The sequence below is a fragment of the Ilyonectria robusta genome, assembly GCF_021365365.1.
Source record: "Ilyonectria robusta strain PMI_751 chromosome Unknown BGZ61scaffold_5, whole genome shotgun sequence".
Lineage (NCBI taxonomy): Eukaryota > Fungi > Ascomycota > Sordariomycetes > Hypocreales > Nectriaceae > Ilyonectria > Ilyonectria robusta.
Genome location: NW_025764439.1, coordinates 1,477,185 through 1,498,413, shown reverse-complemented (window position 1 = coordinate 1,498,413; position 21,229 = coordinate 1,477,185). Strand labels below are relative to the sequence as shown.

The 21,229-nt window shown below is 55.5% G+C and overlaps 5 protein-coding genes across 5 annotated transcripts; 2 read left to right on the top strand and 3 right to left on the bottom strand.

Annotated features, from left to right (window-relative positions):
- Positions 1-236: 236 nt before the first annotated feature.
- BGZ61DRAFT_446801 (uncharacterized protein) lies at positions 237-1,958 on the top strand. The gene is made up of 5 exons (XM_046245243.1): positions 237-823; positions 884-953; positions 1,028-1,336; positions 1,395-1,511; positions 1,651-1,958. The coding sequence occupies exons 1-5, from the start codon at positions 469-471 to the stop codon at positions 1,829-1,831; spliced, it is 1,032 nt and encodes a 343-aa protein (XP_046107700.1). The 5' UTR covers positions 237-468; the 3' UTR covers positions 1,832-1,958.
- A 2,093-nt stretch (positions 1,959-4,051) lies between these two features.
- On the bottom strand, positions 4,052-4,593 carry BGZ61DRAFT_185927 (uncharacterized protein). Its single transcript, XM_046237749.1, has one exon. It carries the CDS (start codon positions 4,456-4,458, stop codon positions 4,102-4,104), a length of 357 nt encoding a protein of 118 aa, XP_046107699.1. The 5' UTR covers positions 4,459-4,593; the 3' UTR covers positions 4,052-4,101.
- Positions 4,594-7,986: 3,393 nt separating this feature from the next.
- BGZ61DRAFT_185874 (uncharacterized protein) lies at positions 7,987-9,974 on the top strand. Its single transcript, XM_046237748.1, has 3 exons — positions 7,987-8,404; positions 8,461-8,651; positions 8,707-9,974. The coding sequence occupies exons 1-3, from the start codon at positions 8,284-8,286 to the stop codon at positions 9,868-9,870; spliced, it is 1,476 nt and encodes a 491-aa protein (XP_046107698.1). The 5' UTR covers positions 7,987-8,283; the 3' UTR covers positions 9,871-9,974.
- A 1,017-nt stretch (positions 9,975-10,991) lies between these two features.
- BGZ61DRAFT_491919 (uncharacterized protein) lies at positions 10,992-15,853 on the bottom strand (the record flags this gene model as incomplete). The annotated part of the gene is made up of 2 exons (XM_046250478.1): positions 10,992-15,605; positions 15,815-15,853. The coding sequence occupies 2 exons, from the start codon at positions 15,851-15,853 to the stop codon at positions 10,992-10,994; spliced, it is 4,653 nt and encodes a 1,550-aa protein (XP_046107697.1).
- A 1,484-nt stretch (positions 15,854-17,337) lies between these two features.
- On the bottom strand, positions 17,338-19,335 carry BGZ61DRAFT_529825 (uncharacterized protein; the record flags this gene model as incomplete). The annotated part of the gene is made up of 3 exons (XM_046253464.1): positions 17,338-17,969; positions 18,023-18,202; positions 18,552-19,335. The coding sequence occupies 3 exons, from the start codon at positions 19,333-19,335 to the stop codon at positions 17,338-17,340; spliced, it is 1,596 nt and encodes a 531-aa protein (XP_046107696.1).
- Between the last annotated feature and the right edge of the window lie 1,894 nt (positions 19,336-21,229).

The window sequence follows — 21,229 nt, the reverse complement described above, 5'->3', positions numbered from 1 at the left end:
AGGCCCAGGGCATCTGGAAGGGATCAACGGGATGGATGCGACGGAGGGTCCCATCCCATCCCATCCCACCAGGTCGTCAAAGCCGGGACTGGGGGTGTAGGTGTGTGTGCAGCACGCCGCCTGAGTTGGAACTCCCTGTTGGCGACAGAACGAGAGCACGATGTGTCAAAGAGCTATAAGTCAGAGCGATCGTCGGCATCGTGTCGTCGTCTCCCTCTTCTCTCCATCATCAATCGCCTCCATCGTCAGTAGCTGTTGAATTTGCCTTCTCCAGCGCCTATCACTCCCGTATCCGTCCCGCCGCCACATTGTATCCTCCAAGCTCCCCACCCGTAACAGCAGTCGCCACCTGCGTACCTGCTCCGGGCCTTTCAAGCTCCTAGCTGCCTCACCCTCTTTAAAGAGAAGCCAATTCTCTTTACTCATCTTCTTCAACCTCACAACTACCTCACAGCCATCTCCGCCACCATGATTGCCCCCGTATTTCGGCAGTGCGCCCGCCGTGCCGCGCCGGTGGCCATGCGCCACGCATACGTCGCTGCCGCTGCGCGCATGCTACACAATGGCCCTCCCCGCCAGGACAAGCCTGGTAGCTACTCACGAACCGACCCTGGCGTCGAGCTTGAGCACCCCGCGGAGCACGAGCTTCCTAGCAGCAAGCCCGTCGCTGGTACTGGTGGCCAGTACGTTAAGCCTACCCTCGGTAGCTTCTCTCTCGACAACAACGTCGGTATCGTCACTGGCGGCGCCCGTGGCCTCGGTCTCGTCATCGGCCAGGGAATGGTATTCTCTGGCTCTAACCTCGCCCTTGTCGACATGAACAGTCAGTCACTACCACCAACTTACTTACATGGCTGAATCAAATTACTAATACCTAATGCAGAAGAGGAGGCTGAGAAGCAGACCGGCCTGCTCATTGAGGCTTTCAAGAAGGAGAATCCTCGTGCTGAGCGGTATGTCAAATCCCAACGGAACTCGAAATTTGAAACAGACAGGAATACAGAAGCTCACATCCAACGTGCTCTAGCATCCCCAAGGTTACCGCCCACTACGCTGACGTCTCCGACCCCGAGTCCGTCGACGCCTGCATCGCCGAGATTCTCGCCGCCCACGGCAAGATCGACAACCTCGTCACATCTGCTGGTTTCACTGAGAACTTTGAGGCCGTCAACTACCCCATCGAGCGTATGCGCAAGCTCTGGGCCGTCAATGTCGACGGCACCTACCTTTTCGCTACCTCTGTCGCTCGTCACCTGATGGAGCGCAAGAGCCCCGGCAGCATCGTCATGATCGGCAGCATGTCTGGCTCTATCGTCAACGTGCCCCAGCCTCAGACGTAAGCCATGGATAATCCACCAAGTTGAAGCCCGTTTGTTTGCTGACTTTGCCAATAGGCCTTACAACACCTCCAAGGCCGCTGTCCGACATCTCGCTGCCTCCCTCGCCGTTGAGTGGGCCCACGCCGGCATTCGCGTCAACTGTATCTCCCCGGGATACATGCTGACCGCATTGTAAGTGACCACCTACTCCCCATACCCACCGTCCCGGTCCGTCGGCGCGCAGCTCCCATGTTTATAAAATACCACCCCACCTCCACATCGCCGATCGATGATGATATGACATGGAACCCACAGCTGACGATCAAAACAGGACTGAGAAGATCCTCGACGAGAACCCGGCTCTCAAGCAGAAGTGGACCTCGCTCATCCCTCAGGGAAAGATGGGTCTGCCCAAGGACCTCATGGGCCCTGTTACCTTCCTGCTATCTGACGCCAGCCTGTACGTGACCGGCGCGGATCTGCGCGTTGACGGCGGTTATACCGTCACCTAAGCGGCAAGGAAAAAAGAGGCTACTACTCTCATTTGTGTTTATTTCAGGCGGGCGTGCCGGCATAGAATCGGGTTGGCTTAGATAATGATAATGCTACAAACCAAAAAAGTTTTTCTTGCTGCACAAACGCTCGGTCGTCACACACGTGACGGTGATGAAATGCAAACCCTTCCAAATACTAAAGCTACCATGTCGTATTGGAGGTGATTACGGTTCTGCCTCACATGAGCTGAGGAGACAACAACATCGAGGTTTGGGGAAAGAGACTACAAGCCTAAGTTAGTGCCGACCTAATCCTACCCAATCTTGTTGAGATGCCACCCAATGTGACAAATGATGTTCTAGTCACAGGGTGATTATACTCTACTCGTGTAGCAGCATATGTAGGTGATGCTGCAAGCGGAGGTACATTACGAATCACTCGAACGTAATGAGTAGATATGTACTGTACCAGATGAAACCGACCTAATTGTTGGAATATCTGTAGGAAAGGCTGAAGGTAATAAACATTAAATATAAAGAATAAAATAATGGCCAGGAAATAAACAACTTTAGTGCAATATTTTCTAAACCCGTTTGCCATTTGCTTCTTACTACTAACTTCTCCAATCTTCATTTAGCTACTGTTGGAATTTAGCGCGCTAGTTCCTTGCTATAATGGTTGCGACATATGCAGAGCATAATTATCCAGTCACTCAAAGACATCATTTCTATACGCCGTTGTCACAAGAGAAGCCGAGACGGAGTCATGTACTTACGCGTTAACTCCAGAGTCACACAACATTCAAGGTGACACCAGGTCGCCGCATGCCCGCACACCCATCCCGTCCCATCGCCCTAGATGCGCCCCATGTCAGACAAGCTGCAGAGGGTGATATTACCGGGAACGGCTGAGGCCGATGGACCAGGGGCATTGGAGGGGTAGGGGCCAGCTCTGGTGGCGACTCGACCAGGAGACCTGCAGGACACCCAACCAGGCTTTATCGATGTTGAACCCCGCCCCCAGCCTGATTGCAACGGTGCGGTACGCCCGGCAGGTCGCGGGCTTAAAGAGTAGTGTGGCTATTGGACAAACAGGCACAGTATGTCAATGATATGAGGAGAGGATGTGAGATGGTGCCGTGAGATGAGAGGTGAGTTGATCAATGTACGTTCAGGGAGGGCTGGATGTGCAGATGATACCATGCTGGTGGAGATGGCCTGCTATCATAGTATTCGCCACTGTGGTCGAGAGCCGCCCAGTGCCACCAAACAAGGATCAGTTGGCAGATAGTCGAGATTGCGCTTCCTTCACATGTAAAACCCCACTCAAGCTGGCCCTGCATGCTCACCAAATCTCTGTTACTAAACACATACTAGGCAGTTAGCCCGCAGCTGAGGGGTAAGTACGGTGGGTTAGTTGCTGGAGAGTTCTGACGCTCTAGACTCTCTGGACTCTCTGGCCTCAGGTCTCATCGTAGCCGGCCGCCCCGTTGTCGGATGTCCACTCGCGTGTCGATGCGACACCCGACGAGAGATAGTGAGGGTACGAGGAGGCAAGGACATGTGACCTCTGCTCAATGCTCTAAATCGCGCCGCTCGTCAGCCTCAGGATTCGCAACTGGCCAGAATATGCAGTCAGGTAAATGGTTGGGCTGTCGCTTCCTAAAGAGGCAGCTTGACAGCTATCGCAGTGTGCGCGAGGGGCAACCCCTCCATGTGAAGTCACGAATCGCTCGACCCCGCAACCATTGATTGGCGTGGTCCTGGCCTCCCTGGGTCCAGCGTGGGGGGTTCCGACTTGTCGAGTTGATGAGAGTCGCATCTGGTGTATCCAACCCACGTGGGTTCTGAATCACAATCAACCATCCCAGCAGCAGCGCCCCCAGGCGCAAGAGTGGTGAGCTCGCTTCGTCAACTCGCTTCGTCAACCATCGCCGAAGCTCTTCGTTTTTGCCGTTAGTCCTACATCCCCGGGTTGAAGCCTCCCCGCAGCTAAGCGTCGAAGCCCGGCGTCATGGATCTGGGGATTGGTTCCCCCGCAAAGCCAGGGTTCCTCTCGGCCGACATGACCACGCACGGGCAGCCACAGACGGGCCGGACGATGCCGCACTTCAAGTCAGGTGCCTCCAGGAACAGGCATTCGCCTCCAGCCTCAAGGAAGCCGTCTGGATGTGCCCACCAATGGTGAATGAGACAAGGCGCTCGGCAGAGTTTCCTACAGTCCCATTCGTGTGGCTGTCGGTCACACGACTTGTTCATTCGGGTCTGACCCCCGCAAAGGGGGCAGATCAGAAGACTCTGGAGCAAGGGCAGGTCTCATGAGACGGGGGCGGGAAAAAGAAAGAATAATTGCGCTGTGTGGGAGGAAGCTTGGCCAAGCAGCCAATTGCCTCGAGGCACTTCGCACCAGCTTGCCTAAGGGCGGGCTGTGGCCATGGTGGTTGATGAAAGGGAGGCAGTTGGACCGTGGGTGCAACTGGACCTGTCAGAGGGGGCGAAATCGTGTCGCGTGGGCAGGCGGTGAGACTCGGCCGAGGGCTTGTCTGAGCTGACACCATCCAGACAGCGGCATGAAACGTGGACGGCAACGTGGGAGCTGTGTTGTGCGTAGGTGGGAGGAGAGGGAGACCTGCGGGGCGTATCATTATGACCCTGTTGCGTGATGCTACAGGTGTTACGCGAGAAAGAAATAAGATAGACAGGGAGTTGGATAAGTTCCCTAGATGGAGGCAAACGACACGATCTGGAGGACGGAGTAGAGACCGCCAGGTGCGACTTTACTGGTGATCCGCGCGCTGCGCACAGAGGATGAATGACCTGGGGTTTGAGTAAGCAAAGTGGCGCACGGGGCCATACTGGGTGCTATGGGAAAAGCAAAGAATATGAGGTAGGCAGGAGGTTATCTAGTGTGTCATCAGGAGGGAAGGAGCTCAGGCGACAAGTAGGTGGCGGTGGGATGCTTTGACAACATTGTGATAGATGATGGATGATTCCGGACTACGGAACGACACGTTGGAAGAGATTGATCTGTGACTTGTTCTAGAATGCGGTGCAGGGGGGGAAGGCGTGGGGGAGTCCTGCAGGCGGGTACGGGTACGGATAGGAGCCGGGCGCGGTTGGATGGGTTTCGGCGGCTAGATGAGGATGATCCTGCCACATCGGGATCAGAAGGCTGTCTTGACTCAGAAGCGAGCGATTGGTGATACCGGAGAGGGCGGGATGCGAGACAGTACGCGGAGCCGCCGACTTGAGAATCATCTTGCAGTGACAGTCTCCAAAACATGACGGATGATCTGATGGCTGCTAAGTGGCGGGTGGCTTGGAAGTAGTGAATCGGCGGCGTTCGACGATGATGATTGAATAGAAATGCACCGAAGCCTGAGGCCCTGAAAAGCCCATGCAAGCCCTGCCCAAACGACAGGAGGGAGGAGAAGTGAGGGAAGAGGGGGAGGGTGGGAGGAAGGAGAGGGATATGGAAAGAGAGAGAAGAGGAGGAGATGAATCAAATGCGAGTCAGGAAACGGTCTGGGATGCGGTTCCATATCAATCGATCTTGGCAACCCACTGTGGGTTGCCTGCCCGCCTGCAAAGCAAAGCATGTGTTATGTAGGGGGGGGATTTCGACATGGGGCCAAAAGACCATATCAACCTCCACTGATTGCCCTACTTATTAGACAGGCCTAATCAAGTCAACGACTTGCCCTGCCTCGACGCAGGGATGGCGGTGAATGAGCTTGGCCCAGAATCCATGGGAAAGGTCAGGTGAAGGTGAGACCTGTCAGGATTGGGGCTTGAGACTTGAGACTTGGGGGACCCGGCTCGCCTTGACTTCAATCGAAAAAGCGAGGGACGAGCGCAGTCGATGAGGTGGCATCTGATGTGTTGGTGACCCGTGATCCTGCGCCGCCGGTCTCGTGGACCCTGTTTCTGCTTGTTCCCACGCTGGCTGCACCAAGCGTAAGGCAGGGAGGACTGGCCGGTACTGTCAGCGAGGGAGTGCATGCAGCAAACAGCGAGGGAGGAAAAAGTGAGAATACGAATAGGGGGCTGGTCATGCTGCATGAGAAGAAGAAAAGAAGACAAAAGCAAAGGATCTTGAAATGTCCGGTGACATTTTCCAGCAGCGTTGTCGATGATGACGAGCAACACATCGATCGCACTTCTGATACATGCTCTCCGCTATAGCTTCGCCCCCTCTCCTTTAGGCCCTTTTCAGGGCAGGAGGGGGGGATGGGTCCACTAATCTGGAAGGCAGGTCCAGGACAAGCTCAAGCCTAGAACGCCGCTCTTCAATATGGATGTCTTCCGAGTGCTCGAGGTCCCAACCGGGACCCCCACTGGCGGCCCAGGCCCTCCCCATGCCGTATTATCATCCATCCACAGGGCGCTCGGAGCTCAGCGACAACTCACACAGTCGTAACTGCAGCAGCTCCCTGCTCCGTGGGCGATCCCGGTCCGAGATACAGGCGGTCCAGGGCGCAGGGCTGGCGCAGGGCTTGCGCTAGGATCCCTTCCCCCCAACCATTCGGAACCTTGGATCCCAGTACGGAGCTCCAGTAGGTACTGGTAGACAGACAGTGGCGGCCTTCCCGAACCCGAAGTCCAGAGGCCCGCCTGGCTGCTCACTCTCGCCCACTTGAGACTGATAACTGCCCCAAAGGTCCGCGAACAACCGAACGACCGCGTGGGCTAGAATTCCGTGCCGGAGCCCTAGAGAAGCACCGGGCACGAGATGGGTGAGTGAGTGAGACTGCGGAAGGCTACGCGAGACCGTGAGAGACTGCCACCCAGACCGACAAGCCAAGTCAAAGTCAACGTTTGTCCCTCCCCTTTTGCCCATTCCACCCATCTCATCTCACCATCTTCCGCTTTCTAGCGCTTTTAGCTCTCTGCCTCTCTCACCTCCCTCTCATTCTCCTTTCCCTCTCGTCCCCGCCTTTCTTCCACCCCTTCCAACTCTCTTGTTTCTTTTTCCTGCGCCCGACTTCTAGTTCCGTCTGTCGTCTCGCGTCCCCGGCCCCCAACTCGTTTCTTCTCCTCATCCTGTCCTGTATAACAGCACGCCGTTGGTTTACTCGCCCAGCCAAACTGCAGTGTGCTGCAAGCCGCCAGGACTAGAGCCGCCTCCACTTTAACATCTTCTCGGCATCGAACCCCTGGGACTCGGCCTATAAACCCCATCCCATACCGACCCGTCCCCGTGGCCGTCCCCGTCCTCTACGGTTATCTTTGCCGTTCTGCCTCCTGCCGCCAGCTCCTGCCACCTGCCACCTGCCTCCTTCCTGCCTCAAGGTATTCTCGATCTCGGATTGGGTCCCAGGCCACCAACAATCCTGCCTCAGGTACTGACCCACCACACTCCGGCAGTAGGGTACCTCTACCATCTCCATCTCCTTCCGGCTCACACCGAGCTGCCGTCCCTTTTTGCAACCTCCTCGCGCACCCTCGCCCGCGAGCTCACTCTACACCCGACTCCAAACACATACTAAAACGCCCGCCCTGGGAGTTTGGGTGATCAACTGCAGCGCCGCCGCCATCAGCTCCGCCTCTTTCTGAGATTTTTCCCCTTCTTTTTCATGTGCTACGGCCCAACGACTCCCTGGCAACACCAGCATGAGCACTGGCCGCAGTCGCATCTCCAGCCGTTCTAGAGCCGCCCACCGTCTTTTTCTCTGACGTCTTATTCCCCGTTCCGTTACATGCGCCTCTGGCCCCGTGACGCGCACACTCTTACACTGCACTTCACTGCACAAACTTGCACGAGCCAGAGAAAGGCGTTATCCTGGTTCCGACGCCGCCGCCGCCGCCGCCAACAACCACCTGGACGCTTCGTCACACTTACACAGCGCCTCCCCGGCTTCAGCTGTCAGCTCTGAGCCAAGCTGTTACCTACTGCTTTACCACTGCCTCGCTTCACCAAGACGAGGATAAGACGAAGACCAACGATAAGCCTAGGCTTGGTCCACCACTAGTCACCGGCCTAATTCCTTGCGTCACTGGTAATTGCCGGTACAGCGTGACCTGCACCGACGCAGAAGATCCCTGAGCCACACGACAACCTCGGCCCTGTATCGCTCTGCACTGCGGCTTCGCTCAAGCCTGTGTTGCCCACCGCCATAATCAAGCTTTATTATTTTCTCCAAGGTCCCGTCTGGCCCTGCGTTCGTCTCGCACTCGAAGTCGATCCTGTGAGCGAAGAGGCCTCCTTTAATTTGCGAGGGCTACACACGAATCAGCTTCTTCTCACTCTCACTGTCGCTCTCACCCCAACTCTGAATCTCACCTCACTCACCGACGACAAACTTTCACCAGCGATCATGCTTCGCCCTCGCAGCCGACAATAGACAGTTCCCCGCCCAAGACTTAGTGGGTGCATCGACAGTCGAGCTCTTCCTTCAGGTTCTGCAACTTCTGGGCTGCCGTAGTGGCTCTTGGTTCTTGGGTCCTGTTGGTATTCCTAAGTCGTACAAATGGACTCGGGCCCGCCTATGATACTGCCTAAGGGCATTGTCATCAACTCTAAAAACATCTACAAAGAGGTCGCTGACTACGCCGTCGTCCCCCCTGAAAAGGTCTGGGAGTATTGGCATGGTATACCTCCCTGTTGCAGTCCGCACCGAAGCAGCCTCCACTAACCGGATGCGCAGTCTACACCACGACATATAAGAGGCTTAAGGATCCTACTGCTTGTCGGTTAGAGAATTTCTGGTGGCATGTTTGGGGCAGCGACAGGAGGCTTCTCAAGGGCAGTACTCTGGCCAAGCTCTATGAGGACATCTCGCTTGGGCCAACCTTTGTCCCCCTCAAGGGGCCCCCAAATCGATGGGAGGGACCCGATGTATGTCCCACCATGGCCGTGCCATGTGGCCACTGATGCTGACTGGCATGATCAGATCCCCCCCATTATTAGACAGCTCATGGAAGCGGTCCAGGCCGAGTCATCTCCACTACCGCCTCCACCAGAGTCCCGCTCTTCGACAAAACCCAGCGATTCGGTGTTAAGAACCCTATCTTCCAGCGCATCGAAGCCTCCTCCTCCGCACCCCATCTTGAAAAAGGCTCGAGGCCCGTCCTCCTCGGGCCCCCGGCCCACGGCCCGTTTCGTCTCACCACACGAGTCTGCTGATGAGGATGAGATACCGTCTTCGGGGAGCACAGCCGCTACGGCTTCCGAAGCACCGATCTATGTGGCTCCTTCGCCTAAAAAGAAGGCTTCTGCCCCCACAACGAAGAAGTTCGTGGGCGTTTCAGCTGCAACCAGGAGAAGGCCAGTGCTGCCCAAACGGCATTCTCCTGATGTTAGGTCTCGAGAATCAGGCTCTTCAAGTGGGTCGCGACATGCAGGCGTTCAACGCCTTGTAACCCCGATCACCGAGCAGGATTCGGAGCCGGTCAGCTCGGCGTCAGAGGACAGCAGCTCATCTGTCCCACAGGAGCGTCCTGTGATGAGCCAGAAGGCACTAGGTAAGCAACCTGCCATCTCACGGCCACCGATCTCTTTAAGGAATGGCACACCCAAACATGGGGCTCCAGCCCCGTCTCAAATGAAACGACTCCAACCTGTTGAGCACGCGAGACCCATCCTTTTCCAAACACACTCTCTGGTTGACCTTCCTGGTCACACGAGGAGAAGGGATTCTTCAGCATCTCGATCAACCTTAGGGGTAGGATCATTAGAGAGTGGCTCTGGGTTTGATGGTCCACCTACGATGGCACGCTCCCTATCTCATGGGGGATATGACCCTGCCAAGTATCCAAATAACCGCCGATCACCGGGTCTCTTTACGGGGGCGAAAGCAGAGACCACAAATATCGATGTCAAGGGAATGATCCTTGATCAGACCGGCCTAGGCTCCATGCCTCAGCCAAGCATGCTAGGCAGCCCCCCGGCCCATCATTCCATCCCAATCGAGCCCTCTATTCTCGACTCCCGACTTACACCAACTCAACCCACTACATCGGCCAGCGTACCTCTCGCACGCACAAAAAGCCAACTGATGCTCCTCCTCGAGCGCGAAAAAACCAGAAACGGCAGCAAGCCGCGATCTAAAAACTAGATTTTTGTTTTTCGCTTATACCCTCAAAAATTCCCGCGCTTCGTTTGTACATGGCCAAATGCCGCATGTACTGAGCCGTGGCTGTTTTATATGTTTCTTCAGTGAAAGCTCATCACCTCTTCTCTTCTCTTGCTATATTTTGTGCCCATACAGGTGAATGATTTTATGCGTTAAACCATTACGGAGTCTCTGGGTGCATTCGAGAAGCTCATATCTTTTTGTTTTTCTTCTCCTTTTTAGGCAGGGTAAATGGGATGGATTCAGGCGGCAACAGTTGGGGATTTGGGGGAGACAGGCCAACGGGTGCGCCACGTTTTCCCCAATGATCTGGCCAACGTGTGGATTGACTCACGGGATGGCCTTCGAGCCATGGAAATAGAAATGGGACGGGTGGCATCATAGGGTTGTTCATTGCGACTTATCTAGCGTCGCTTTAAGGGGCGGATAGGACATGTTACAACAACAAAGTCCGTTGTTCATGTCGTGTGCTACATACCATCCTCGACTGTAGATTCAACCTCTATCCGTTATTGCTCCCTGGCTTTTGGGGTTCTCATGCACGCATGTATGTGTACACTTGGTCCGGTGATGTATGTTCAAGAAGGAATCTAATTGGCATCTATTGCTGGCCCATTTAGTACCTGCCTATACTATCCCGACCCCCACAAATATCATGCCCCCGTAAACATTACCTCTCCCCAGCCTCCATTCTCAAATAACGCATTAGCCGTAAGGCCTAGTACTCCGTTATGGAGTCTACCGTGGTGCAACAACCAACCAACTTTTCCATCCATCCGTCCGTCCGTCTGCCGATCGGTTCGATTGTTAAAAGAGGAGTATGAGTAAAAGAAAAGAGTTAATCCAGCGAAGGTGATGAATCTGAAAGTAAGAAATAAAAAATGCAATCCAAGACTAAAAGATTGTGCTAGACGCCAAATCTTCCTATGCGATGTCTATTGCCCAAACCGCTAGGTATCCAGCCAACCAGCCATCCACTGTCCAATGCGCCACAAGAACAAAAATGCAGAAGGGAAATAAGGAAGAGAAGTGAGGGAGGTGGTGGGGAAAGAGGTACGCTGCAAGTCCATGCATCAACTAAATGTGTCAGGCAAGCACCCTTCCTAGTCATGCAGGCCGAACATCTTGCGCAAGGAGCCAAACTTCTTCTTTCGCTGCTCGGGGGGAACCTGAGAGACCTCGAGGTCCTCAGGGCGAGTGCCGTGAATCTCAGAGTCGTCGTGATGGGCAAGACCAATGGCGCCTTGCGAAGTGCTGCGTCGCTTGAGGAATCCATGCTTCATTGCCGCGGTTGGCGAGGATGGGACATGGCCACTAGCAGTAGAGGGTCGTTTGTCATCGTTGACGTACGTGTCGTGCGACTCGTCCTCACCGTAGCCATCGTCCTGTTGTTGGCCATCGCCACTCTCTTGTAGCGGCCAACTCCGGTCGCGCTTCTGGAGTCGTGAGTTGTGCGGGGTGCTGGTGTTGCGGACCACGGCGAGCTCTTCGGTGCTGCGCTCCAGCCGAGTATCTCGTCGAGCTGCGCTCTCGCTGACGGGTCGAGATATCTTGCCACTGCCGTCCTTCTTGCGTCGAAGGATAGACATCAGGCTTCCTCGTCGGGTATGACCTGGTCGAGATGTCCCCGACTCCTGGGCATTGGCGGGTTGCGTCAGAGTCGGGGATCTCATGTTATCTCGCCCAGAGCCGCTCCGGTTAAGCATTGCAGCTGGTCTTGAAACCATGCCACTGGCAAGCGGAACAGATTGGGGTCGCTCAATCTCATCGTCGCTGTCCGGGAGGTCTGGAGAATCCTCCTCTTCTCTCTGGGACTGAGGAACACCCATGGCAGCAGCTGCAGCCGAGCTGGATGTCTTGTTTCGCATCGTCCTGGGCGCTTTATTCCCCTTCGGCGTAGGCGAAGGCGCATCATCTTCGTCGCTGGACTCCGCGAATCGGCTTCGGAACGCAGGTCGAGCAGCTTCCTCGTCGCTCGAGTCCGCAAACCGACTGTTGTTCCGACCCTTTTTGGCCTTTTTGGTCTTATTCGAGGAGCGGCCAAAACTGGACATACGGAGGCTAGAAGTGCTCCGGTCGCTGGAGTCACCACGCAAGGACTGGCGCATGCGGCCTCCCATGGCCACTGGCGGAGAGATTGTACCGGAGTTGCGGCGGAAAGCCGATCCCGTAGGTGAAAGAGAACGAAGACTGAATCGGCTGCTACCCCTGCCACGATCGGATGGAGGGCCAGCAGATTCCCGCGGGTTGCCTCTCATCGTTCTCTTAAAACCAAAGCCTTCACCTCCACCGGTGCGTGCACGACGGAAGCTGCTTTCACTAGAATCGGAGCCTCGTCGCCGCAGGGTTGGTTTCGTAGAAGCACTCGCAGTCATGGCCGCTGATGGAGTAGCCCTATCGGCGGACTGGTTTCGTCTGTGGGGTTGGACTTGCTCGGCAGCTATAGGTTGATATGACGCTGGCCGAACCTTTTCGTTCACCGACGGGCGAGACTTATCTCTGCCATCTGTAGACCCATTTGATCTCAGCGACTTTTGTATCCTATTGCCCGTGAGAACAACCGTCTCAGGCTCGGCACGGAGAGATTTTCGCATGTGGACTTCGTGAGAGCTTGGCGCAGGAGCATCGCCTGATCTCATAGACTTGCGCATGCTGCCAGATTGAATAGGTCTTGACTGCTCCAATGCCTTGGACTCTTCCCCGCGCATTGATTTCCGAAGTTTTGACCCGCCAGAACTCTTTGCCTTCCCGGCCTTCGGTGGCGATTCAGGCACTTCGGCTTGCCACGCCGTACCTGGCTGGATCTGATAGACCCGGCTTGGGTCAGGAAGTGGTGCAGAAAGCACCTGCTCAGCGCCCTTGTCCAAAGACCTTCGCTTCTTAGTCTTCTTGGGTTGGGGTGCTGCTTCGTCAAGGTCGGCCTCCTCCCCAGCCTCTTCCCCGGCCTCCTTTTCCAGTTGGCGCCGCTTGTCGGTACTGAGACTCTTCCAGTAGGCCTTTGCGCGCTCCCAATCATCTTGTGTTTGCAAAGGTTCCCGTGCCACGGTTTCGGTCGACATTGCATCCTTAGCGACTTCGTGTTCCTTAGATTTGGCGACCGTCTTCTCGAAGAGCTTCTGGGAGACCTTGTTGACAGGGCTGTCAACAATAGCATCGAGAGACATGAATCCATCACCGTCAATATCAGATAGGTCTTCATAAGCGTCGCTGTAAATGCTGCTTCCATCAGTTTCTTCATCTTCCTCTTGAATATCGTGTATCTGAGGGCTTGGAGGAACACCGATGTTAGACTCCATGGATCGCTGTGGTGTCAATGGCGGAGGCTGTTTAGAAACCACCGTCTGTGCTGAGCTGCCATTGTCCACGATCCGGGGTGGCTTGTCAAGGGCATCCAGGGGTGGAGTTCTGGCCTCATCAGACTTTGGTGTCGAATCATCATCGGGGAAGCCACCAGGCAGATCAAAGAAGTCTTGCGGCGAGTCTGGCTGGTTTTCGTCCTCGACACGAGGACTGGGATGGGAGATAGAGATCATCGGAATGCCCTCATTCGATCCTAATTCTGCGCTCCCAATGGCCGGATCCATGGCGGGAGAACTGTTGGCGGGTTGTTCTTGGTCCATCTCTACTGGAACCTCCAGGTCCATATCATCATCCGAGCTGTTGCTGATGTACCCATGAGAATCAACAGAGGTTACAACCGGAGGTAGTGGCTCTCTATACTTAGAAATGTTGGCCGCGTTCCGAGATGATTGTTCTTGGGCCAAAATAGAGCCAATGGCTAGATCGCTCGACTGTCCAGGATCTGCTGCAGGCACCTGGTTGGAGTCTGACTGATTGGAAGGTACTGCAACCACTGGGGGAGACCAAGGGCGTTCAGAGGGGCGGACCAGCGGTCGCTCTTCAGAGTCCCTCGTCTTCTTTTCTCGGATGCTGCCAAACGAGGGCAGAGCTGGTCTGGGTGTCATTTTCTCATCTTCGTCCAACGACACTGAGTCTCTCTTCGGCCGGCTGATAATATTGTGCCAAGCCTTTCTCACCTGCGGGCTTGGTAACTGAGTCAAATCTGGTTCCGTTGGTTCTGCAGACTCTCCCACAACCATGGTATTCTGGTCATCGAAGCTCACACGAACACTCTTTCTTCGAGCAAGTCCCGGGTCTGTGTGAGTCCCTACGCCCATGAATGCACTGGAAGCCTCCGAGCCATCCTCTGAAGGTGACGCATCTCTCGTCGGGCTTCGATGCTTCATAGCAGATTTTCGCGGCGACAATGATCGAGAGGGCGGCTCATGTCTCACGATAAGCTGGTCGGTTGTCGGCGCGAAATGAGGGGTTCGGGCAGGGCTTTCGGAATGTACACGGATTCTGGAAGGGGTTTGGTTTGGTGTCGCGAAGATGGCCTGAGCCTTAGGTTGTTGAAGCTCAGCCTCCTTGGTCTCAGGCTCTGGAGACTCGGTCTCGACAACTGTGGCATCTGGCTCCGTCTGAATCGGCGGGGAAGATTTTCTCTGTAGCTCCTCAGAAACCAATGGCTCCTGGCTCTGGAACGCTGCTCGATCTTCTTGGTCATACTGATCTTCCAACTCAGGAAGTTCGTGGACTATAGACGGTCTCTTTTTGACAGGTGAGCTTCGCGGTAGGTTATCGGGTGGGAAGACAGGCGTTTGGTGCGTCGTTTTCTGATTGTGATTTGCGGGTTCCTCAACATCCGACTCTAATCCCAGCTCCGACTCCGAGTGTGGCTCTTCCACGGGTTGCGGTTGCGGTTGTGGTTGCTGTTCCGGTTGCGGTTGCTCTACCACAGGTTGCGTCTGGATTGCAAGGGCAGGTTTCGGAATTTGCTGAGGCTCCTGTTTCTGTTTTTGTTGGACAGTATCGGCGGTATTTGCTGGGATTCGGGTGGTTTGTAGAGCGGTAGACGACGGCACTGGGGCTTCGACCGCTGTGCCCTTGATCCTACTCACGGTTCCCCTATTCAGATGCGAGCCACCTTTTGATACGCCCGACCTCTTCTTTTTTACGGGCTTCTCTGAAGCATCCCTAATGCTTTGTTCGCGAATGAGCAAATCGGCTCGGGGTACCATTCTCCTAGAGTTCGGGTCGTAGACCAGGGCGTGCTCGGAGCCGGGATCAAGATTAGAGCGAGGATATGAAAAGTTGATAGACGAGCTAGGACTGCTGGGTCGAAGGTCGGAAGAAATTCTTGGCTCCATCGCAGCATCTGAACGGCGGACGTTGGATGGATCGCCGGCTGCCGCGGCACCAAACCATGAGCCTTGGCCATCATTCATCTTTTGGCTAGCCGTCCGGAACGGCTGGATCTGTAGGCTGGTGGCTCTCTTGTGGGAAGAGCTCGTCTTATCGGTCTTGTACTGTCCACCGTGGGGGATACTAGGCACCGGAGGGACATCGTGCGAATTCGGCGCGGCGCTGCGGGCAGGTGACGGCGAGCGGAAAGTTCGGTCGGTCATAGAACTCGTACTAGGCGTCCTGTGAAGATCCCTTCCGCCCTTGTCTCGGCTTCCTGTCGATGATACCGATGCGCTCCTCCGCATCGCGCGTTTAGATTGGACTTGGGCGACATTGGTGGGAGTCGTGGGCCGGGCCCTGAGCGCGGCGGCGGCAGCGGCGGAGGACAGCGAGTTTGACGATTCGCGGCGCATAAATGCCGACGCTGCCGCGGTCGCAGCATTGGGGTTTGCGGTTTCCCTAGTTAGAGGCTGTTGCCAGCGCAGAAACTCCATGTTAGCTGGTGCTTGCGGGTCGTAGGTGAGAGAGGACGTGGTTATAAGGGCAGACACGACTGGGGCAATCATCGACATGATCGAACGCTTCATCAACGCCATCATCCTAGGGTGCCTCTAGCACAATCGCGTTGGGCCGGAACTTCGCAAGGCGAACTCTAAAGCCCAAATCGGTTTTTGCTTACCTGGACGGGAGGACGGTGCCTCCTCGATCCTCCGAACATGGCAGGCAGTGAGGGCGGCGCAAGGCCAGCAGCAGTCAGCGAGCGATGCGCATGAGAATCGACGATGAGCGGCGGCGAGGCTGGAACGGGAGGCTGTGACTATCGGCTGTGGTTCGAGGGCTGGCACCGTGTAAACGGTAGGGCGGGTGTTAAAGTACTCTGCAATGCGAGACGAGAAAGATGTCTGAGGTGTTGGAGCTGATGACGAAAGGTATCAAGCCACTCAGGCTAAGGAGGGCGGCCCACTCATTTATTAGCATACGCTCGCTAGATTGATGTCGCCGGGGTATGCCGGGTACCTTGCTGTCGCTGCGAATCACTGCGTAACCACTGTACCACACATGTACATTGAATCCCTACCACCTAATCCTTCAGAAGAAATGCCCCGTCGTCACCCGAAAGCAGCAACAATGAACAGCTGTGGGTTTGAAGAGCTGTCATAACAAAGCTCTTCCACTTCTTCCAGTTCTTTCGCCCTTTCCACCCCCTTTGTTGGCTCAAGCTCTCCTCCTACATGTCCCTTGATTAATCATCGGAGTTTTTTTTTAACGATAGGGCTAGACCTAGGACGATCGTTGTCGTCATTGAAATACTGCGCGAAACAAGTTGATCCGAATGGCCAGCGCACTCCCGTCTCAGCTGGCGCTTTGATCACTGGTCTTCGAATCTGGGCAATTCAGCCCACCCTGACGTCAGTAATGGAGTCGCCCTCATTTCCGCCCGCTTTCGTCTACTCTTCATCGTTAGTGCTTCAGAATTGCGGCCCTTGTCATGCAGGCTCATCAGCGAGGGGTGCTCGACTGAATCTGCTGCGCTTTCTCGTTTCTGGGCTTGTTTCACATCTTGACAAACCAGAACGATCGATTCCATGCCGTTTAACTCCCGCTGTTTAACTCCCGCTGTGTCCGATAAACTTCCGGACACAAAGTACAACGCACTGCGCGCCCAGTATCCCGGTTCTCGGGATGAAACTCTGCCCCTCTCACGTGCCATGTCCAGCAAGCACAAGCATACAGTCATGAGTTTGGATTGTTCTGTCTCTAGGCAAGGATGATACCGACGGCAGGTTTCTCGCCTGGCCGAAAGATCATCCATGCTTCCATCGCAGTCATCCAGTCTACCGACAAGATGCCCGTGCAGCCTGAGTGTCCTCAACTCTTTCCTTCCACGGAGCCTCCTCCCCACCGAGTCTGCTCCTCAATCCTCAGCTAGTTCTCCGCTCTTAAACAACATGGCCGTATGCGGCTAAAATGTCGAATCGCTAGGGTTGCGGCCACTCCTGGATTGCCCGTGTACCAAACGGCTCTATCGGATCCAGAAGCTTGCCCCAATCGCTGGTGTCCGGGTCTGGGCCAAATATCCCAATGATTGAATCCATACAACAATATCCATTCAACCAAGACTCGAACAAGTGCAGACAGCTAGTCTCAACAAAATCCATGTCACTCAAAGCTGAAGTTTCCACGCAAGATAAGTCTCGACACCTAGGTCTTGACTGCTGGTGGTAAGCGTTCCCCACCGCTGTCGTCTATCCCTGGGGGGAGGTCTGGTGGCGGGTCCGGATACTGATCGTCGAATTCGTCCACGTAGTCTTCCTCCTCCGATTGCGTCGAATGACTGTTGCCGGGGTCCATTGGGGGAGCTTCCGCCTCACCCAAAGAGTCGGGCTGGTCCTGAGCTGGGGTTTGGGAGGCCTGGCCGCCCTTAGCTGGGGCCTTACCATTCTTTCTCCCCTTTCTGCTCTTGGCCTTGGCTTTCTCAAGCAAACGCTTGCGATCGGCCTCTTCCTGTCGGTGGCGACGATCTTTGATTTCGTAGTCTCGGATAAGAGCTCTTGGTGGTTCGCCAAAAATTCGCTCGTACTCACAAAACTCGCAGATCCAGATGTCTGTCATCTTTACAGGGCTTTGGAAGTACGTGTTGGCGGCGAGCTCTCGGCGGTGTCGGGCAGCCATATTGAGCTCCTTGTCTAATCGACGGCGTTCTCTCCGGCGTGAGTTACCAGAGCCGCCACTAGCAGCCTTAGATGAGCCATCGTGGAGCACATTGTTGCCATTAACGCCTGGGGGCGCATTTGACGATGTCTGAGTGCCCATGCTGTGCTTCGCTGAATGACCTTGGGGCTTGTGTTAGCACACTTTGCCATAAAAGGGAAACATGCGGGCTTACCTGGCCACTGGACAGTGCCAGGAACCTGCGAGTCGCAGGTGAAAGTAAACTGGGTCGACGCGGGCGTCGCCTTTTCGGCAGATGAATGTTGCTGTAGGAGACTGACGTTCTCTTGACCCTGGGGACGTAGCTTCTCGGCGTTGGCGATGGCGTTAGAAATGATACCAGTGCCTTCGTGCTCTGTTGAAGGGTTAGTAAATGTTTGGGATCTCGGTCGGAACATTAAGTCAAAACAAGTTGTCTTTAAACGGTGATGTCAAAGGGAAAAATGATGCGGGATAGAAGTTGCACTTGTTGACCACAGTCGTAAAGCCGAGTGTTTGTGCTGCAGCAAGTACGGTGCATTCCTGCATCACTTCCTGCCCTCGGCCGAATGACTGGCTGACAAAGGAACCGCGTGTGGCAACACCCAAACGCTGACTGGCGCAGACACTCAATTGCGGCCAGGCTCTTCATGTGACTGGCTGAAATTTGCCATCGTGTGAAATACAGAGCAAGCACGTAGGAACAGCAAACAGGAGGTGCTTACCAGGGGACGCCCACTGTGGTGGGGCAGTTTTGGATGTCCGACCAGCCCATGCGTTGTTGCCATCTGAGAGCGCCCGTAAGGGACTTCTCCCATTTCGAGACCGCCCAAGTCTTCCCCTACCCGGTCCCGATATCCCTTGGTTGTTGGTCATAAAAGTCCCCGAACCTGGATACCCCGCGGTTTGGGAATACGGCCTGTCCCCATTCACTTCGCTTCCTGGGGACTGTGGTCCGGACGATATTGCCAGAGAGCTGATCTCGTTGTTCAGCGCATGTGTGCCATTGAGAGTGGGATCCCCAGCGGAGGGTATCTTTCGCTTCTTCTTATTGTTGGTGTTCTCAAATGAATCGTAGCCGTCGACAGATGACGTTGTTGATGGAGGAGGTTGAGGATTTGGGTGACGTGCTTGGTCTGATCTTGATGGACGACGAGCCGCACGAGATAGGATTTCTGGGGGGGATCTCGTCACCAAGGTGCTTCGCAACGCAGTCTCGTCCTCGTCGGCGTCTGAGAGACCTACGCCGTTCCGCCGGGGTGTATAATTACGCCCTGGTTCGTTTCGGCGCACTTGCTCCACAGGGCTCGTAGAGCCGGGTCTTGGTGGGCTTCCCTCATCTTTCAGAGTGTATGGAGGGTAGTAGAAGAGAGGGGCGTTTTCGTGTGTTGAGATGGGGTACTTGATCGAACCCGCAACCTCGGGGGAGAGTCTCTCTCGAAGTCGACGCTTCGGCAACGGCCGAATCGGTCGGTCTGGGAATAGCGACGAGACGGTATCTGGTGACATTATGGGGCTATGATCTGCTCGCAAGTAACGAGGCCGTCGCGTTAGTAAATAGAACGCTACAACGCCAAGGAAGCCTGTCATGAGGACGGGGAATGAAGGCATGACAACGACGAAGGTGGGGGTCAAGAGCTGAATGCCATCGACCGCAACCATGTCCCTGAGTTGATGACCGTTCAAGAGGACCAAGACAGACTAGAGCCTACAAACAACTGGGAGGCGTTGGAAGACGTAGGGGAAAGCGTACCCATCACACATTGTATATGTAGCCGAGTCTGGACAGCAAAAGCAAGGACAATACAGCGACAGGTCGTGCTAGACCGCAAGGAGCCTGGTGCCAGCGATTAAGTCGAGGAATGACTTGTTGAACCAAAATCTCTATCTCGGTGCTCCTTGGGGGGTATCAAAATCGAGTCGTCGAGGGGGGCAAGGGTTTGGAGGCGTGTAGTTCGGTCGGGCTCTAAAACGTTCTACCTGCGGGTCAGAAGATGTGGTCGGCATAGGTATGAGCAGGGCGAGTAGCTAACATCACAACACAGCCATTTGCCAAAAAAAACCAAAGCCTTGCAGCGATGCAACAGCGCCGAAGGCCGTCGTGTCTGCGTGGGCGGGTGGCGGTTGGCCGCTTGCCGGGTCCAAATCCCGACTCACCCAGTGACGAGGGACAAGTGGGCTACCTGGTCGGAGGCGATGAGGGACCTCGGGTGAAGACTCGGGAGGGCAGAGGGTCTAGCGAGGAGGATTGGTCGCCAAAGGAAGTTGCAAAGAGGGTAGGACCAAGATCGTGACAGGGCAAAGCTCGACAAGTGGGAGGCTGCACGAGCTCGCCGTATTCGTTGAGTGTTCGGTGTTGCGTGGTTCGCAGGGCACGATTGCAAATGATAGTAGTGGTTGCTCGTGCGGTTAGGAGGTGGGTGCCACCAGGGCCACCAAAGCACGGCTACTTAGTCAGCGTGGGCCAAATAATTCACAGGGCAGCTTGTGCATGGTAATTATGCATGTGTAGGCACTGTGCTACTGTGTTACTGTGCTACTGTGGGCACCGGCAAGTACGCGCTGGGGCGCTGGGGCGCTGGCAGACGGACAGGCAAATGCAAAGAAGGCCCAGCCCCGCAGGGATTTTTGGTGGGCAGGAGCATTTGGAGCAGCTCCTCCCTGCAAAGCGCTAGACTGTTAGTGAGACCACCCACTGCCCACTGCCCGCTGCCCGCGGCCACTGCCCACGCATCTCAAGTTCCTCGCTCTTTCCATCTCTCGCCTGTCACCTCGTCCTCTCCCCTCTCCGCTCTCCGCTCTCGGGCCTCGTCTTTGTCTCGTCTCGTTCTCTCTCTGGCCCTCTTCCGTGTCATGCCTTTTGCGCCTCTGCCCGTTCCCGACATGCTTAGTTGCCAACCTCGACTCCGATCCGGCTTCTCTTCCTCGTCACGTCCCGTCCAGTGCCAGTAGTCGCTCTCGTCGGCGCTGGCCATCCTCGCCCTCTCACCACCGGGCACGCTGCCAATTCTCTCGCGCCCTTCCCCAGCTCGACTCCTCCGGCGCCCTTGATCACCCCATCTCAACTCTCCACGCACTACCGCTTCCTCCTACCGTCTCTCTCCTCCTACCCGCGCCCCCTCCCTTCTTCGCGTCCTCAATGGCACCGCCGTCGCCGCGACGATCATCGAGAGCTCGCGCTACCAATCCACAGTCCCAACACTCCTCTGTGACATCGAGCACGTCCGGCCGCCTCGAGCGGAGCACAAGATCCGTAACAAAGCCTTCCTCCAACAAATCGACTCCAAGCGCCTCGCTGTCGTCAGAGCCGCTCGAAGATCTCGACGACACCCTCCTCACCCGAAGAAGAAAACGCGGCCAAGACGACGAGATCGATAAGGCTTCGCAGCCAGATAATTTTGAC

Bases quoted from the DNA above. Each gene is read 5' to 3' on its own strand.
- BGZ61DRAFT_446801 (XM_046245243.1), top strand. From the start codon at position 469: ATGATTGCCCCCGTATTTCGGCAGTGCGCCCGCCGTGCCGCGCCGGTG. The intron at 954-1,027 runs GTATGTCAAATC...AACGTGCTCTAG, and splicing joins GAGAATCCTCGTGCTGAGCG to CATCCCCAAGGTTACCGCCC. The intron at 1,512-1,650 runs GTAAGTGACCAC...CGATCAAAACAG, and splicing joins GGATACATGCTGACCGCATT to GACTGAGAAGATCCTCGACG.
- BGZ61DRAFT_185927 (XM_046237749.1), bottom strand. From the start codon at position 4,458: ATGATACGCCCCGCAGGTCTCCCTCTCCTCCCACCTACGCACAACACA.
- BGZ61DRAFT_185874 (XM_046237748.1), top strand. From the start codon at position 8,284: ATGGACTCGGGCCCGCCTATGATACTGCCTAAGGGCATTGTCATCAAC. The intron at 8,405-8,460 runs GTATACCTCCCT...CCGGATGCGCAG, and splicing joins GGTCTGGGAGTATTGGCATG to TCTACACCACGACATATAAG. The intron at 8,652-8,706 runs GTATGTCCCACC...TGGCATGATCAG, and splicing joins ATCGATGGGAGGGACCCGAT to ATCCCCCCCATTATTAGACA.